This window comes from Hippocampus bargibanti, linkage group LG07 (genome assembly GCF_051943395.1).
Source record: "Hippocampus bargibanti isolate YZ-2025 linkage group LG07, ASM5194339v1, whole genome shotgun sequence".
In the NCBI taxonomy this organism is placed as follows: domain Eukaryota; kingdom Metazoa; phylum Chordata; class Actinopteri; order Syngnathiformes; family Syngnathidae; genus Hippocampus; species Hippocampus bargibanti.
This window is the reverse complement of record NC_142740.1, coordinates 27,776,435-27,795,033: the sequence shown is the minus strand read 5'-3', so window position 1 is coordinate 27,795,033 and position 18,599 is coordinate 27,776,435. Positions and strand designations below refer to the sequence as shown.

General features: G+C 42.5%; 3 protein-coding genes across 3 annotated transcripts; 1 reads left to right on the top strand and 2 right to left on the bottom strand.

Annotated features, from left to right (window-relative positions):
- Positions 1-3,045: 3,045 nt before the first annotated feature.
- tmco1 (transmembrane and coiled-coil domains 1) lies at positions 3,046-6,475 on the bottom strand. The gene is made up of 7 exons (XM_089001594.1): positions 6,313-6,475; positions 5,781-5,858; positions 5,635-5,694; positions 4,504-4,550; positions 4,352-4,419; positions 4,105-4,249; positions 3,046-3,260 (listed from the first exon to the last, which is right to left on the bottom strand). Exons 1-7 carry the CDS (start codon positions 6,380-6,382, stop codon positions 3,162-3,164), a joined length of 567 nt encoding a protein of 188 aa, XP_088857720.1. The 5' UTR covers positions 6,383-6,475; the 3' UTR covers positions 3,046-3,161.
- Positions 6,476-7,806: 1,331 nt separating this feature from the next.
- aatf (apoptosis antagonizing transcription factor) lies at positions 7,807-13,833 on the bottom strand. Its single transcript, XM_089001288.1, has 4 exons — positions 13,408-13,833; positions 11,597-12,112; positions 9,848-10,186; positions 7,807-8,551 (listed from the first exon to the last, which is right to left on the bottom strand). The coding sequence occupies exons 1-4, from the start codon at positions 13,745-13,747 to the stop codon at positions 8,172-8,174; spliced, it is 1,575 nt and encodes a 524-aa protein (XP_088857414.1). The 5' UTR covers positions 13,748-13,833; the 3' UTR covers positions 7,807-8,171.
- Positions 13,834-14,651: 818 nt separating this feature from the next.
- Positions 14,652-18,599, top strand: magoh (mago homolog, exon junction complex subunit). Its single transcript, XM_089001290.1, has 5 exons — positions 14,652-14,867; positions 17,387-17,445; positions 18,043-18,153; positions 18,245-18,327; positions 18,403-18,599. Exons 1-5 carry the CDS (start codon positions 14,777-14,779, stop codon positions 18,500-18,502), a joined length of 444 nt encoding a protein of 147 aa, XP_088857416.1. The 5' UTR covers positions 14,652-14,776; the 3' UTR covers positions 18,503-18,599.

The following is an 18,599-nucleotide window of genomic DNA, read 5'->3' as shown; positions in this document are numbered from 1 at the left end:
CGGGGGGGCCTTCTTGAGCCATTGACGCCCACCAAGTCACGCGGCCTCAAACCCGAGATGACGTGGGTCAACAACGCCCCCCCCTCCCCGTCCGTCCCATTGGATGACGCTATCGCTCTAGTGATGTGTCATTCGCGAACGATCAGCTTCTTAGAAACGGATCGCTGAAGTGAACGAAGAGAGACGACTCCTAACAAGGAGCCGGAAATGGGAGCCGACTTTTTTGGCCTCTATTCCCCGACCCCAGTCTTTGGTTAAAGCCGCACGTGATTGGTCAATATCCGTGGTATTACAGACACACCCAGCAGCGAGGAGAAGGGAAGGGGTGGGGTTAGGGTAGACAGGTGAACAAATGTTATCACATTATAATAATCCATTTCGCTTCTAAGCACCTTTCAAAACTCTCAAGGTCACTTTACAGTCACAGGATAAGTTTTTCTGTGGGTGAGCAGGGGCAGTCACACACACCGACTGCGTTCACTCAATCCGGAAGTAAATAGAAAGCTAGCTAGCCAGCTAGTAGATAGCCAACAGATAGCTCGCCACTTCGATAGCTATATAGATAGCTAGATAGATAGTTAATTAGCTAACACACTGAATGTCACTAAAATACCCATAATAAAATAGCCAGCTAGCTAACTACCTAGCTGGCTATTTGCTATCTAGCTGGCTATCTGTTAGTTATACGGCTAGCTACCTAGCTGGCTATTTATTTTCTATCTATTAGTTATCCGGCTAGCTGGCTATCCATTTGCTATGTATTTACTATCTGGCTGGCTATGTATTAGTTATACAGCTACCTAGCTAGCTAGCTAAAGGTCTAGCTGACTAAATCCATATATGTAAATAAAAAAACATTTCATATAGTGTATTTTTTTTTAAATGAGTAATTGTCGCATAATTCTATATGATTTTTTGGCAGTTAATTAATTTAAGCAACAAAAAACAAACGATGTGAGAGCCAAGAGCCGGATCTTTTTACTTAGCCAAGCAAAAAGAACCGTATCTCTGAAAAGAGCCGCAATTCCCATCACTTAATCGCTCAACTCCCGCTAGCGAGCTAGCGTGTCCACCATGTTTTGTTTAGTAATTCTTCATCCATAAACGTGGCGAATCCTGATTGGACGATCTTTGACGTCCCACCCATCCAATTTTTAATCATGCGTAAACAAAATATGCAAAGTAAACATGCTTGTTTGTCCAGAGACAAATAGGAAAGAAAACCCCCACAGAAGAAAAAAAAAAAAACACCAAATACGACCCTCCCCTTCACCAAACTGAATCTCAAAACAGTTGCAAATAAATGAAACTTGTTTTTAAAAGTCATTTGTTTCGTTGTAACCGCGGGATATTTTCTTTGAGTCAACATTGCAGATAAGATTTATTCTTCTTGGAACCCGTGCCCCCCCCCCCCAAATAAACACTGTAAAGGAGATTCCAGTCACGTGTAAATAATAATAATAATTATTATTATTAATAATAATCCATTTAATTTCTAAGCACCTTTCAGAATTCTCAAGGTGACTTTTCAGTCACTGTGGTTGAGCAGCGGCAGCCTCACGCGGCAGCGTTCACTCAACCCGAAAGTAACTCAAATAGGTAGAAAGCTAGCTAGCTAATAGATAGCCAATAGGTAGCCAGCTAGGTAGCCGTATAACTAATAGATAGCCAGCTATATTGCTAGTAAGCCATCCAGATAGCTAATAGATAGCAAATAGATAGCCAGCTAGGTAGCTAGCCGGATAACTAATAGTCAGCTAGATAGCTAGCGAGCCAGCCAGATGGCTAATAGATAGCCAGCTAGGTAGCTAGCTAGCTGTATAACTAATAGATAGCCAGCTACATAGCTAGCCAGATCGCAAACATATAGCTAGCTTGGTCGCTACCTATCTAGGTAGCCATATAACTAATAGCCATCTAGATAGCTAGCAAGCCAGCCAAATAGCTAATAGATAGCCAGCTAGGCAGCAAGCTAGCTAGGTAGCCGTATAACTAATAGAAAGCCAGCCAGACAGCTAATAGATAGCCAGCTAGGTAGCTAGCTAGACAGCCAGCTGGGTAGTAATCATAATAATAACCATAATAATAGTAACAGTAATCATAATATACTAATGACATACAAATAACAATACACATGTACTGATAATAATGATACATTATGTGGCCCATAATTTCGTCTGGGTTGGCCTTCAATAAATCACGTGTAAAATGAATGTGGTCGTTGATCCAAGATGAGCCCATCAGCAAACTAGCCAGCTTTCTATCTATTTGAGTTACTTCCAGGTTGAGTGAACGCTGGCGCGTGTGGCTACCGCTGCTCACCCACAGGAAAACTGATGCTGTGACACAAAAGTGACCATGACAGGTTTGAAAGGCGCTTAGAAATTAAATGTATTATTATTATTATTATTCAAGATGGCGCCGCGAGAGTGGCTGCCTTTCCAGCAGCTCCTATATTTTGTTTTTCTACTTCTTTCTTCCCTTTCCTTTCATAACTTTGCTGCTGTGAAATGTCAATTTCACCACTGTGAGACGAATACAGGTACATCCAATACAAACATTAGCTATCTAGCTAGCTATTGGCTATCTATTAGCTATCTTTTTGAGTGACTACCGGATTGCTGTGAAATTTCAATTTCTTCACTGCTAAACGAATAAAGGTACATCCAATCCAAACATTAGCTAGCTATCTAGCTATTAGCTAGCTAGCTTCCTATCTATTTGAGTGACTTCTGGGTTGCTGTGCAATGTCAAATTCTCCACTGTGAGACGAATAAAGGTACATCCAATCCAATCCAAACATTAGCTAACTAGCTAGCTATTGGCTATTAGCTAGCTAGCTTTCTATCTATTTGAGTGACTTCCGGGTTGCTGTGAAATGTCAAATTCTCCACTGCTAGACGAATAAAGGTACACCCAATCCAATCCAAATAAAAATAAAAAAATAATAAAATAATGTGTGTAATGCTAATTTTACTAAAATGTGTTTTTCTTGATTTAATCAGTTTTAATAAATGATTTAACCAATTATTTTAATTTAAAAAATCTGTTTACATCCTCTCTTTATTGAAAGCCAAAAAAAAAAAACGCCTTTGGCAAACAAACATTTCCAACGCTCAAAGTCTTTGAGGGGCCGATGGCGGCGTGACCTTTGGCGACCTTTAGGAGAACTTGGCAGCTTGGGGCGGGGGCCCCAGGAAGCCCCCCGCCTGCTTGGTGGCCGCCCTGGAGGGTGCCAGGCCCAGCATCTTCTGGATGTTCTGCGCACAACAACACAATCATAATCATAATAATTATACATTTCATTTGTAAGCACCTTTCAAAACGCTCAAGGTCACTTTACAGTTTTTCTGTGGGTGAGCAGCGGCAGCCACACGCACCAGCGTTCACTCAACCTGGAACTCAACTAGATAGAAAGCTAGCTAATAGATAGCTAACAGATAGCTAGCTAGGCCTTCACTCAACCTGGAAGTAACTCAAATAGAAAGCTAGCTAGCTAATAGACAGGTAATAGAGCTAAGTAACTCGGATAGAAAGAGAGCTAGCTAATAGATAGCTAACAGATAGCTAGCTAGGCCTTCACTCAACCTGGAAGTAACTCAGATAGAAAGCTAGCTAGCTAATAGACAGCTAATAATAATAATAATAATAATAACATTTCCTTTCTAAGCGCCTTTGAAAACTCTCAAGGTCACTTTACAGTCACAGGCTAAGTTTTTTTCTGTGGGTGAGCAGCGGCAGCCACATGAGCCAGCGTTCACTCAACCTGGAATAACTAGATAGAAAGTTAGCTAGCTGGATAGATAGCTAATAGATAGCAAATAGATAGCTAGTTAGGTAGCCAGCTAGATAGCTAGTTAGCAAATAGATATCAAACAGATATGTAACAAGGTAGCCAGCTAGATAGCTCGCTAGATAGCCAGCTAGATAGCCAGATTAGCTAGCCACTAAATAACGAATAGAATAACTCATAAAATGGAGGTGCAAGTGAGTGTCGTGAGCCAAATGAGTGTCGAAAATGGCTGCGCGGTGGTGGCGCTCTTGCGTCCAGAGGACGGAGGGACGCAGGGACGGACGATGGGGACGGACGGTGGGGACGGCTACCTGTCGTATGGACATGGTGCAGAGGATGTAGAGGAAGATGAAGGAGCAGTCGGTGTAGTCGTCGCCCAGCAGGTTGCGGTGCGACAAGCCCTGGATGTACGACAGCGGCACGAAGGGCAGCTTGGCCACCACCCGCCCGTCAAAACTGCAAAGGCGGGGCAACAGATGATGATTGACACATCTTCTCGATGACGTCACCTGATTTGATGATGTCATCTTTGGGGGCGAGGAGAGTCGGCACGCTTACATGGAGTTGAACATGCCCATCAAGGCGGTGAAGCAGAAGCCGATGGCAAACATGGACTTCATGCGCACCTGCAAACAATACAAACGGCGACGGTGAGCGTAACCATGGCAAGGCTGGCGCGCGCTAACGATGACACGGGCGACGTCTCCAACCATGGACAAGTCTCGGTTGTTGTTCTTCAGCTTCTCTTCTTGTCTTTCTGCAAAAGAGCAACATCACAGCAGCTCGTCATCAGCGTTGTCTATTTGCTTTCTATTAGCTATCTGTCTAGCTACCTAGCTGGCAATAGATTTGCTATCTATTAGCTAGATACCTAGCTGGCTATCCATTTGCTATCTGTCTATCTACCTAGCTAGCTATCTATTTGCTATCAATTTTAGATCTATTCGCTAGCTACTTGGCTGGCAATATGTTTGCTATCTATTAGCTATCTGTCTACTTACCCAGCTAGCTAGCTATTTGCTATCCATTTTCTATCGATTAGCTAGCTACCTGGCTGGCAATATACTTACTATCTAATAGCTAGCTACCTAGCTGGCAATCTATTTGCTATATACTTGCTTTTTATGAGCTATCTGTCTAGCTACCTAGCTAGCTATCTATTTGCGATCCATTGTCTATCTATTAGCTAGCTACTCAGCTGGCTATCTATTTGCTATCTACTAGCTATCTGGCTAGCTATGTAACTGGCTATTTATTAGCTATATGGCTATGTGACTAGATAGCTACCTGTCTAGCCGGCTCTCTATTAGCTATCCATTTTTATATTTTTATCTATTAGCTAGCTACCTGGCTGGCAATATATTTGCTATCTATTAGATAGCTACCTCAATGGCTATCTATTTGCTATCCATTTGCTATCTATTAGCTATCTGGTTAACTAGCTAGCTATTTATCAGCTATATGACTATCTGGCTTGTTAGCTAGCTGTCTATTTATTAGCTTTCTATCTATCTATTTGAGTTACTTGCGGGTTGAGTGAACTAGTTGATTATTAATAATAATAATAATAATCTTCTTTTCCTTTCGGCTTTTCCCGTCAGGGGTCGCCACAGCGAATCAGTCCTCCATCTTCAGAGGTTTGATTCGCATGTTTGTTTTGATAATAATAATCAGAATCAGAATCAGAATCATCTTTATTGCCAAGTATGTAGAACACACAAGGAATTTGTTTCCGGTAGAACACGCTGCACTAGTATCGTTAATTGTTAACATAATTGTTATTATTATTATTATTATTATGATTATTATAATTATCACCGCAGAGGCCCCGCCCCCCTTACCAATCTTCTTCTTCTGCTGACGTCCGGCCGATTCCGTGATGGTTTCCTTTTTCTTCTCCACTGCGACAAACACACACCCGACGACAAAGTTAGCCAGAACCAAAAACATCAGAGCACCAATATCGGTTTCGTTGTTGTGTTCGTACGTTTCTTGCTTTGCTTTTCCACCTCCGCCTTGAGTCGCTTGTACTTGTCCGTGCGGTACACCAGCACCCACGTGATTCCTGTCCAATCACAAAGTCACAAGAACAGTGGGTGAGCTGCGGCAGCCACACGCGTCACTCAACCTAGAAGTAACTCAAATAGAATCATAATAATTAATAATAATCCATTTCATTTATAAGCGCCTTTAAAAACTCTCAAGGTCACTTTACAGTCACAGCTCACCCACAAAATAATTTATCCCGTGACTGTAAAGTAGCTATCGATTAGCTAGCTAGCTAGCGTTGTATCTTTTTGAGTTATTCCGGGTTGAGTGAACGCTGGCGTATCTGGCTGGCTCGCTAGCTATCTGGCTGGCTATCTATTAGTTATACGGCTATCTAGCTACTTACAGTCCGACTGCTAATCCGACTAAAACGACGATCGCTTCACCTGCCCGGACAGCGACGGCAAGCTGTAAAATAGCATCGCAACGCCGACAAGAGCGTTCGCGATGTGGCCATTTTGGGGTCTCACCTTCGGCTAGCAGCGCCGTGCACACCGAGATGAAAACGATCAGGAGGGTGTCAGCGAACATGGTGCTCATTTTGACCACCCGCCACCGACGTAGAATGTACACAGGCGAAGAAAAGTCGCTCGCGATAACCACCGAGGCCGCCGCGGCATAGTCACATGGGGCTCAACTACTTCCGGGTCATTCGGTAACTCAACCGAGAACGACGCAACTGTTCATAATAATACTAATTTTAAAAATAAATGGTATTCTTAAGAGACTTAGTAAGCTCTCAGGGGACACTTTAAAGCCACAAGATAACTTTTTCTGCGGGTGAGCAGCAGTCGTCAGACGCGGCAGCGTTTACTCAACCCGGAAGTAACTCAAATCTAAAATGGCCATCGGCACAATAATCATAATTCAGTATATGAGGTACACATTTCATTTCTAAGCGTATTGTTTTTTTTTTACTGAAAAATAAACAGTTAATAAAGCATATGCTCTATAAAGATATGTACATGTACACCTAGAAAGAATACTACATATGTTCGAGAGAGAGAGAGCGAGTATGTACATATACATAATAAGATGAATAAAAGCAAGTTTAACTCACTTTTCGACATACCCGCAAAAATATTCGTATGTAACTCGAATGTGCTATCTAGCTGGCTAGACACCTTCAAACAAGTACAGATGACGGCTGAAGAAACCTTTTCATCAATGTAACTTGAATGTTCTTAAGTAGGGGAGCGTCTGTGTAAGCGCCTTTCAAAATTCAAGGTCACTTTACAGTCACATAACTTATTTTGTGGGTGAGCAGCGGCAGCCACACGCGCCAGCGTACAACAAGCCAGCTAGATAGCAAATAAAGTGCTAGCTACGTAGCCAGCTAAATAGCTAGTTTGATAGCCAGCAAGATGAATAGCTAGATAAATAAAAACACACCCCCCCCCCTCGTAAAACGAAGGGAAAAAAATGTGAGACATTTCCACCCAAAATATTTCTTTCCACATTTTCCACTAACCATAAATCCCTTAAACACGCTTAAACATTAATTTCCCATAAGAAACCATTAAAATGAGAATAATCCGTTCCAAGGTCCCCATAAAACATCATTTTTCTACCAAATAAGACTTAAAACTAAACAAAATATACCTTATTTGATGTGTAATAAATGTGCTATGGTATTTTCATGGAAGAAATATACAGTACCGTATAATAAAGTTGTTTTATGGGCCTTTGTGAACGTCGTTGATGTAGTTGCCTCTTGCCGTGCTTTCTCGGCGATAATACCCTCACTCACGAATTTAATTTGTTCCCAGAAAGTGTGTTTAAGGCGAAGTGTGTATTCCAAACATTAATTTCCCATCAGAAACCATTAAAATCAGAATAATACATTCCCAGGTCCCCATAAAATATAATTTTCTACTAAATAAGCCTTAAAACGACACAAAATATACCTCATTTGATGTCTCATAAATGTGCCATTGTATTGTAATGAAAGAAATAAACTGTACTGTATAATAAAGTCGTTTTATTGACCTTTGTGATGGCTCGATGGAATGGAGTCTCATAGAGCTCTGGGTTGTACATGTTGGAAGTTGTGATATTGCAACAGCAACAGATGCAGGCAGACACACTAGAAACTTCATGAATAGCCGGTTCCCCCAGATGACTTGTGCGGGTTATTTGTGGAGCCTGATCGATGGGATATTTTAATCTTGCAGTCTACACTCGCCTTTGAACTATCAATAAAGTTGAAACGAGTGCAAATTTCACTGTGTTTTCTATCCATTTCTCTCTCTCTCTCTCTGTCGTCTGCTACATGTTGGTGGTCAAGTACGGCGTTGGCGCTTTCAAGGCAACGTTGCAGGAACGCAAGTTAGCTGGCGGTGACATCATCAGAGGCGTCCGCCGACGGGGCGGGTTTACGGAGTCCAAAAAGCCCCCTGAAGAGTTCGGTGCGGGCGTCGTGCGCCAGGTCGTGGTGGTCGTGCAGGACGGGCGCCATGAAGTTGAGCAGCTTGGCGTGCACGTCGAACCTGACCTTGCGACCTTTGCTGGCCTTGGTGTCCACCTTCTTCTTCAGCTTGCTGCGCAGCTTCTGGATCTGCAGCCACTGGCGCCCGGCCGCCACCTGCCGGTTGGCGTCGGCGCCGCCCGTCTTGCGCTCGATCAGCTCGCGCAGCAGCTGGTGGTAAAAGTCGTCGTCGTCAAAGACGTCCTCGTCCGCCTCGTTTGACGGCTTCCTGGCGGCGGACGCTGTGAAAAACCGCTTGTTTCAAAGTGCTCGCTTGACAATTAGCGTATGTATTCGAGTATAACGCGCACCCCTAATTTTCAAAGAAAAATCGCTATACAATCTCGGCTCGCTAAGTCTATTAATTAAAATTCCTTGAGAGTTTTGAATGCCGCTTATAAATACAATGTATGATTATTAGTATCTATCTATTAGCTAGCTAGCTAGCTATCTATCTAGCTAGCTATTAGCTATGTCCGTGAGAGTTTTGAATGGCGCTTACAGATAGCTGTGTATTAGCTATCTAATAGTTAGCTATCTGTCTAGCTGTTTGAGTTACTTCCCGAGTTGAATGAACGCTGTCGTGTGTGGCTGCCGCTGCTCACCCGCAGAAAAACCGATCCTATGACTGTAAAGTGACCCAGAGAGTAATAATAATAATAAAAACTAATAATAATATAATAATAATAATACATTTAATTTATAAGTGCCTTTCAAAACTCTCAAGGACACTTTACAGTCACATGATATTTTTTCTTCGGGTGAGCAGCGGCAGTCACGCGCTAGCGTTCACTCAACCCGGAATCTATTGTAATCATTTGTTTCAATCTGATTCGATTTGAGCGATTTGACTCGATTCAACACAATTCGGTTTGATTCGATTTTGATCCGATTAAAATAGATTAGATTAGATCTGATTCAATTTGTTTCAATCTGATTCAATCTGATTCAATTTGAGCGATTTGACTCGATTCGAATTGATTTGACTAGATTTGACACAATTCGGTTTGATTCAACTTTGATGCGATTAAAATAGATGAGATTCAATTAAAATAGATTAGAATAGATTCAAATAGATTAATACGATTCAATTTGTTTCAATCTGATTCAATTTGAGTGATTTGGCTCGATTCAAATTGATTTGACTCTATTAGACTCGATTAGACTCGGTCTGATTTGATCCAATTTGATCATGTCTGATTCGATTAAAATAGATGAGATTCAATTAAAATAGATTAGATGTGATTCAATTTGTTTCAATTTGAGCGATTCAAATTGATTTGACTCTATTCGAGTCGGTTTGATTTGACACTGTCTGATTCAATTAAAATAGATTAGATTCAATAAAAATAGATGCGAATAGATCAAAACAGATTAGATCTGATTCAATTTGGTTCAATCTGGAGAATAGCCATGGAAATGCTGCCCCCTCCTGGCCTCGTTTATAACACGCACCCGAATGTTCAGTTCTTGTTTAAGTAGAACATTTTGCGCGTTATACTCGAATCAATACGGTAAAATAAAATTAAAAAGCCTACCCGGCCAGTCCAAAGTATCCGTCCTGGACGTCTCCTCCGCTGGGATCTCGGCGTTGGCGAGCTCCTCGCTGGTTCCGAGGACGCGGTACTCGGAGCGCCTGGTCTGGGTGCGCCGCACCAGGCGCTCCCTGTCCGTCAGAATCTGCGCCACTTGGGTCACGATGTTGCGCTCGAAGGCCCCGAAGTTGCCGCCGCCGCCGCCTTTGCCCGAGCCCAGGCGCGTTTTGTCGTGCCACTTCTGCAGCGTGGCGTCGCAAAATGGACGGAAGGCGGCGAAGCGCTTGGACGCCAGCTCCGGGTAGTCGGACATGTCCATCTTGCGCTTGGACGCTTTCCTCTCTTCAAATTCCCCCACCAGAAAAGTCCAAGAGGAAAGTACAGTGATACCTCGGCTTACAAACTTAATTGGTTCCCAGAAAATGTGCATAAGGCAAAAAGTGTGCATTCCAAACATTATTTTCCCATAGGAAACCATTAAAATGAGAATAATCCGTTCCCAGGTCACCGTAAAACCTCATTTTCGACTAAATAAGCCTTAAAACTACACACGATATACCGTATTTTATGTATAATAAATGTACTATGGTATTGTAATTAAAGAAATAAACTACTGTATAATAAAGTGGTTTTATTTATAATAATAATCTTCTTTTCCGTTCGGCTTTTCTCATCAAGGGGTCACCACAGCAAATCAGTGACCTCCATCTTCAGAGGCTTGATTAATAATAATAAAACATTTAATTTCTAAGCGCCTTTCAAAGCCCTCAAGGTCACTTTACAGTCACAGGAAAAGTCTTTCTGCGGGTGAGCAGCGGCAGCCACACGAGCCAGTGTCCCATCAACTGGCTCGTTCACGAACGACACATGACTTATTGTGGCACTCTGTGTGTTTCCCCAAAACTAGTTTGCATGCCAAGATTAAATTCTCGTAAATTTAACGTTCGTATTTCAAGACGTGTTTTCCATGTAAATGCCCTAATGCGTTCCAAACCCTACCAAAATTCAGTCCTAAATACACGCTTGACAATTAGCATATGTATTCGAGTATAACGCGCACCCCTAATTTTCAATGAAAAATCGGTATACCATTTTGGTTGACTTTTTCTCGGCTCGCTAACAGTCTATCAATTAAAATTCCTTGGGAGTTTTGAATGCCGCTTATAAATACAATGTATGATTATTAGTATCTATCTATTAGCTAGCTAACTATCTAGCTACCTATTAGCTATGTCCGTGAGAGAGGCACTATACAGTTCCATTTGGGCTACTGTTCAAAGAGTTAATGGCTTGGGGGAAGAAGCTGTTTAAATGTCTGCTGGATTTGGTGAGCATGGATTGTAGCTGGAAAAGGTAGTGGGCAGGGTGCGGAGGGTCCAGTAGCATTTTCCACGCCCTCGTTTTGATTCTTGCAAGTCCTCCAGAGTGGCTGTAATTTTTTGCGCCATTCTAACTGTCCGTTGAAGTCGGATTTAGCTATCTATCTGGCTAGCTATCTAGCTATTAGCTGTATATTAGCTAGCTTTCTATCAATTTGAGTTACTTGCGGGTTGAGTGAACGCTGGCGCGTATGGCTGCCGCTGCTCACCCACAGCAAAACTGATCCTGTGAATGTAAAGTGTCCTTGAGAGTTTTGAAAGGTGCTTAGAAATCAAATGGATTATTATTATTATTACTCTCATTACTCTTACTACTATTATAGTTTGTATTTATTTCTTTTTATTCTTATTAGGAGGCAAAGAGTTGACTGACCTTTGTTGTCCTTGTCATCGAGACCCACAAGGACGGGGGCGGAGCTCTGTCGGATGAGCCCATCGTGAAGGTCCAGGAGGGACCTCTGAAGGCCTTCCAAGGCCCTGCGCGCATTCTTCACGGCGGCCGCCAGTTGGGCGTCGCCCCTGGCGATGAAGTGGGGGAGGACGCGAGGCGGAGGGAAGCGGTTGGCGCCCGCCAGCGCCTTTTGCATTTTGATGCGCGCCTCCAGGAGGCGCTCCCACACCGCCAGCTGGCAGCGGACCGCCCGGCCCTTCTCCACCTCCTCGTCCACCTTGGCCTTGGAGAAGGTGGAGATGGCGACACCCTCGTCTTCCTCGTCTTCTTCGTCCTCCGTCTCGACTTCATCGCCGTCGTCCGCCGCGCCGGGGTCGTCTGTCACTTTACGGAGGTCGGCGTCGGCAGGTGAGGAGATACCTGGATCTGACTCCTCATCGACATCATCACCTTCTTCCACTTCTTCTTCTTCTTCTTCCTCCTCATCATCATCATCATCTTTATATGCAAAACAAACAAGTACAAGGGGAGTTATTTTGAGGAAACTGCAAAAATCAGAAAGAAAGCGTGTGTAAGGCGAAAAGTTTCGATTCCAAACATTTATTTCCCATAAGAAACCATTAAAATGAGAATAATCCGTTTCCAGGTCTCCAAAAAACATCATTTTCTACTAAATAAGCCTTAGGAGGACAACCGACACCATTTTTTCGTTTCCTAACTGACATCAGAAAACGTTTGATAGCATCTAAAATAGCCAAAACACGCAGGCTGATATTTTTAGTCAAATGCAAAACACCAATCAAAATGACTTCAAGTGTCCAAAAACTGCAAAAAATGGAGCTGCGAATTGGGCATTTTCAGAAAGTCCCGCCCCCAGTTCGTGACGTCACACCAAGACGTCTTGCATTGCTGCAGAATCAAAACAATGGCTTCAGATTGGGAGAAGATGCTTTCTTGTGACGCATCCAGTTATGAATATGATTCAAATTGTTCCGAAGAGGAAAGCATACATGTTTGCAATCTATTAAAGGCGTTCTTCCGGGTCATTTTGAGGCATCAAGACTGATGTGTAGCACCCCGAGAAAATGCACAAGATGGCGCCAGAGCTCCGTTGATTTGTCTGCTTGGAATTTGTGTCAGTGAATATCAAATAGTAGTCTTGGTGCAACACACAACGATTCACCATGCCGTTATGTATGTGTTTTGCTTCTAATTTCGCCATCAACACAAAGTTTTCCAACCAATCAAAGTACCGCAAAATGCATTGTGTGTCCTTTCTCGGTCAGAGGCGTTCCTTTCGTGACGTCACGTCACCAACTCAAAAACAAGACTTCCTGAATATTCAGCGAGAGTCTTAAAACGTAAAATATAGCTATATGCGGTTGAATCTTTGTAAAATATGGTCAGTAGAAGTCATTTGAAGCGAGTTCACAAATGATGGACACAACTTGTCCGTAGGCGTCGGTTGTCTTTTAAAACTACACAAAATAGACCTTATTTTATGTATAATAAATGTGCTATGGTATTGTAATTGAAGAAATAAACCGTACTGTATAATAAAGTCGTTTTTATTTGCCTTTGTGATGGTCGTTGATGGCTTGATGGAATGGGGTGGAAGGAGGTGGGAGACAGAGTATATATATATATATATATATATAGAGTGTATAGTAAAACTCGAAACGAAGACTAGTTTAAGAAATGGTCCACCAGCGTGATCGCCGGTTATCACTCGAGGAACATTCATCAGTCGTCAAGAAGTCGCCATCATCTTCAAAACGGTTGGCGAGGATTACCTTGGTCGTCACCTCGATCATCGCTGACGTTGTCATCCTCATCTTCATCTTCATCGTCGCCGTCATCGTCGTCAGAGTCCCGCTCTGTATCCATTAAGAAGAGTTTCTGTCTGCTGACGGGCTTGCCCAGGTACCTTCCATCACTTTCGTCCAGCATGAAGGCATTACTCCGCCGCAGGGTACCGACGCCATCGTCGGCGACCGCCGAAGCATCGTCGTCGCCAGCGAAAGTGTCGATAACTCGGGCTTTGGTTGCCTCGTCGTGGTCATCCTCGGGATCGGTGAACTTTGGGAGAGGATCGAGGAGGTCCTGGAGCTCCTGTGAGAAGGAATTCGCCATGCGGGGAAACTTGCAACCGGCCAACACGAAAACACGCGTTCGCGAGGCGCTTCCGGGCGTATGGCGATGACGTCACTAATCAGCGACTCACCGAGGACCACAATTGTTCCGGTATTTATTTTCCTCAGGCGTAATTTTTTTCCGGTAACTTTCAAAAATTCTTTACAATTACGCAGATGTCCATACTTTAATTGTTTGGATGAGCAAAAGAAGACGAATATCCCAAGTGTTTGTTGCCACTCACCAAAGTCGAGGTGACCGCCGTCATCGTACTAGTGATAGGAATTGCTCTTTTTAGAGAGCCGCATCGTTTGGCTCGGCTCACTAAAAAGATCCGACTTTTTTGACTCCCAAATAGCTCCTCAGTTTTTTTTTGTTGCTTAAATTAATTTTCTACCATGTAAAATTATGCGAAAAACGAATTACACATGTAAAAAATACACTACAGTATATCAAATTATATATATATATATATATCATTATATCATTATATAATACAAATATTTGTATTTACTGTAAATGGCTTGATTTCTATGTGCACTTTCTATGTGCCTTTCCCTGTGGTGACTCTGGTCTGATGATCAGCTGTCACTCATTTGCTTTTGATATTAATAATGCTATCATACCAACTAGTAAAAAATAGCATAATTGAAGAATAATAACAGCATAATGTGATAACATTTGTCCACCTGTCGACCCTAACCCCCTCTTTCTCCTCACTGCTGCGTGTCTAATTCTCCCCTCCCTCTTCTGCAACAGATATCGACCAATCACGTGCGGCTTTAACCGAAGACCGGGGGCGGGGAATGGAGGACAAAAAAGTCGGCTCCCATTTCCGGCTCCATGTAAGGAACCGGCTCTCTTCCTTCACTTCAGAGATCCGTCTCGTTCACGAACGACACATCACTCCATTGTACGCACGCGCAGACGCCCCCCGATCTGCGACTGCTTGCTAGCTTGCTTCGGCGCGAGTTTTACTCCAAAACAAGAAAGAAAAAGAAACAAGAGACAACATCTTAGGCTGTGTAAATGTCGACCAGTGACTTCTACTTGAGGTATTATGTTGGCCACAAAGGCAAATTTGGACACGAATTCTTGGAGTTCGAATTCAGACCTGACGGTAAGTTGATTTGCCAGGCTTCCTTCCAGCCCGCTTTGGTTAGGCTAGGCTAGGCTAAGCTAGGCCTCCGCCGGTGGAAACATGCGGCAAACCCTTCAAAGTTTTTTTTTTTTAAATCTTGCGCTTATTTTGTTTCACCTTCACGTTGAGTTTTCGTAAAACGAATGAAAATGTGCCACTTTTGAACCTCGAGATGAAACGGCGGATCGCCATGTGGCTTTGTGCCGGCGGAAGGGAACCCGAGAACGGGAAGCACAACAGCAGCAGCCGGCCAACCATCCATTCATTCGTATTATTAAAGACAAAAGTGGACATTTTGGGCTAACTGAGCAAAATAATGTGTTTTTTCCATGTTAAAGTTAATATTTTTTGAAGACTACGATATGCGGAGCGCAATCAAGAAGCGATTGCTAGCTATCTAGTAGGGATGTGCCAAAAAGTGTCAATAATAATTGATCACACATTTTCTAATGCCATATTAAAGTGCATTCAAATAGCTTTCAAGCGATGTATAGATTATTGTTCTATGACAAATAAGGAAATGGCATTTTTTAATTTTAGAAATATGAGGGGATTTTCTGCCTGTGTTGACAGTTCAAACATTGAAAATCTGTGAGCGAGTTCTTTATTACAGTTTAAACGATTATAACTTTTTTAATCCATTGGAAAGCTTTTGAAATTCTAAACCAGAACAGAAAACACAAGAAAAGATTCAAAATCAAAATGAGCAAATATCAACCAACGAATGCAGGCAGATTTTCCTCAGAAATCCAAAATGGCAGTCACTGAATACTAGGAAAGAAAATGGCCAGCTCTAGAAATAGAGCTGCTAATGCTTCTTTTTGCTTGAAACTTGGCAGTTATGGAGAAAAATGTATATTCTACCACTTCTATGAGTTATAAAAATACAACTTACTCACCTTTATAAACTGTAGCGTCAACTTCAAGCCGTTTTTTTCCCCATTTCTCGTTGTCGTATTGGGAAATTTCCAGAACCAGCATGGAGGGAAACGTGTGTCAGACGTCCTCATAAACTGCATAGCTTGGAAAATCCCATGAAAAATCACGTACTTGACAAAAATGCAATGATATACGACTACGAGTACAGAGTGCGCTCGCTTCACTGGCGATGGAATATAGCGAACTGTCGCCTACCTATATCTAGCTAGCTATCCTAACTGGCTATCTATTTGCTGTATATTAGCTATCTGGCTGGCTCACTGTCTATTAGCTAGCTAGCTATCTTTCTAACTATTTGAGAAGTATCCGGGTTGAGTGAAAGCTGGCGCGTGTGGCTGCCGCTGCTCACCCATAGAAAAACTTCTGCTGTGACTGTAGAGTGACTTTTGAAAGGTGCTTATAAATGTGAAAATGTATCATTTGTCTACTCACAAAACAACTCCAGTGAAATATTTGCATTACTGACATTTGGCTGAAATTAGTAGCAAAATGTTTAGCCATTTACAGGTGGACTGTGATGAAAAATTGGGGGGGGGGGGGGTGTTATTTTTCTCACATCATTTATGAATGTGATGACATTTGTTTTTGTTTTTATCCATTTCAAATCAACACGTAATGGGCCGGGCTAAAAATACAATCATTTAATTAAAAAAAATAATCGCCTTCAGATCATCTGCAAAAAGCTTGACACGTGTGGCCATAATAATAACAAACAGTTCGTTCATAAGCGCCTTTCAAAACTCTCAAGGTCACTTTACAGTCACAAGATAAAGTTTTTCTGTGGGTGAGCAGTGGCAGCCAGTTCACTTAACCCTGAAGTAACTCAGATAGAAAGCTAGCTAGCTAGCCAATGGATAGCAAATAAATAGAGAATAGATAGCCACATAGCCAACAGCGAGACAGCTTACAGCCAGTCAGCTAGATAGCCATTAGCTAGCTAGCTAATGGATAGCAAATAAATAGCGAATAGATAGCCAGTCAGCCAGACAACCATTATCTAGCTAGCTAGCTAATGGATAGCAAATAAAAAGCGAATAGATTGCCAGATAGCCAACAGCTAGACAGCTAATAGCTAGCTAGCTAATAGTTAGCCAGATAGCCAACAGCTATCAGCTACACAGCTAATAGCTAGACAGCTTACAGCCAGTCAGCTAGACAGCCATTAGCTAGCTAGCTAATGGATAGCAAATAAATAGCAAATAGATAACCAACAGATAGACAGCTAATAGCTAACTAGCTAATAAATAACTAATAGATAGCCAACAGCTTGCAGCCAGCTAGACAGCGAATAGCCATCCAGCTAGCTAACTGCTGATCCCAGAAAGTGTGTGTTAGGCGAAAAGTTTGTCTTCCAAACATTTATTTACCATAAGAAACCATTCAAATGAGAATAATCCGTTTGTTTGCGGATTATGATTGCGCATGAGGCTTTCAAGATGGAAATCTGAGAAAACGTAGCCACAGTTTGCTTGTGCGCGTTTCGGCAACGCAATGTCCAACATGCAGTCTGCTTCGCTTTGGTTGCATAACATTTCTTTTTTTGTCCTAAATGCCCGCAGGTAAACTGCGCTACGCTAATAACAGCAACTACAAGAATGACGTCATGATCCGCAAGGAGGTAATGTTGCTCATTTGCCGTTGAAGAATTGTCCCACAAAAGATTCTCAGCCACATTTCTGGAAGGAAAGAAACATTTAGAAACTAGCTGGCTAGCTACTAGTTATTGTTGGTTAGCTAATCTTGCTAGCTATCTAGCTGGCTACCTAACTAGCTAGACAGCTAATGTTTCCTGACCCGTTCAGTTGCGAATGGCAAGTGATACATTGGCTTACAAACTTAATTGCTTCCCAGAAAGTGCGCGTAAGGCGAAAAGTTCATCTTCTAAACATTTATTTCCCATAAGAAACCATTAAAATGAGAATCATCCGTTTCCAGGTCCCCATAAAAGATACATTTCTACTAAATAAGCCTCAAAACTACACAAAATACAGTCACACCTCAGCTTATGAACTTAATTGCTTCCCAGAAAGTGTGCGTAAGGTGAAAAGTTTGTCTTCCAAACATTTATTTCCCATAAGAAACCATTAAAATGAGAATAATCCGTTCCCAGGTCCCCATAAAACAGCATTTTTGACTAAATAAGCCTTAAAACGCCACAAAATAGACCTTATTTTATCTATCATAAATGCGAGTTGTTATTTGTCGCCCACGGCAGGCGTACGTCCACAAGAGCGTCATGGAGGAACTCAAGAGGATCATCGACGACAGCGAGATCACCAAAGAGGATGACGCGCTGTGGCCACCTCCCGACAGAGTTGGAAGACAGGTGGGTTGCTTCATTGGATTGGATTGGGGTCAGCGGCGGTTTTTTTGGGGGTCGTTTATATGCGCAACGTTTTTGCTTTGTGTTTGCCAAGGAACTGGAAATTGTGATCGGCGACGAGCACATTTCCTTCACAACCTCCAAAATCGGCTCTTTGATTGACGTCAACCAGTCCAAGTGAGGAGAAGACGCCACCCAGCGCCCGCTAAATCCCTTTTGAACCACTCTGATGTGTCCACTTTTGGTTTTTAGGGATCCCGAAGGTCTGCGTGTGTTCTACTACCTGGTGCAGGACCTCAAGTGTTTGGTGTTCAGTCTGATCGGACTTCACTTCAAGATCAAGCCCATCTAGTTGCAGCCGTTCGGGAGGTTGTCGCCACGCATTTTGTACATTTGCTTCTACTTTTTGCTCTACGTTTTAAATAAAGATTTGAGATACAACTGCTGCA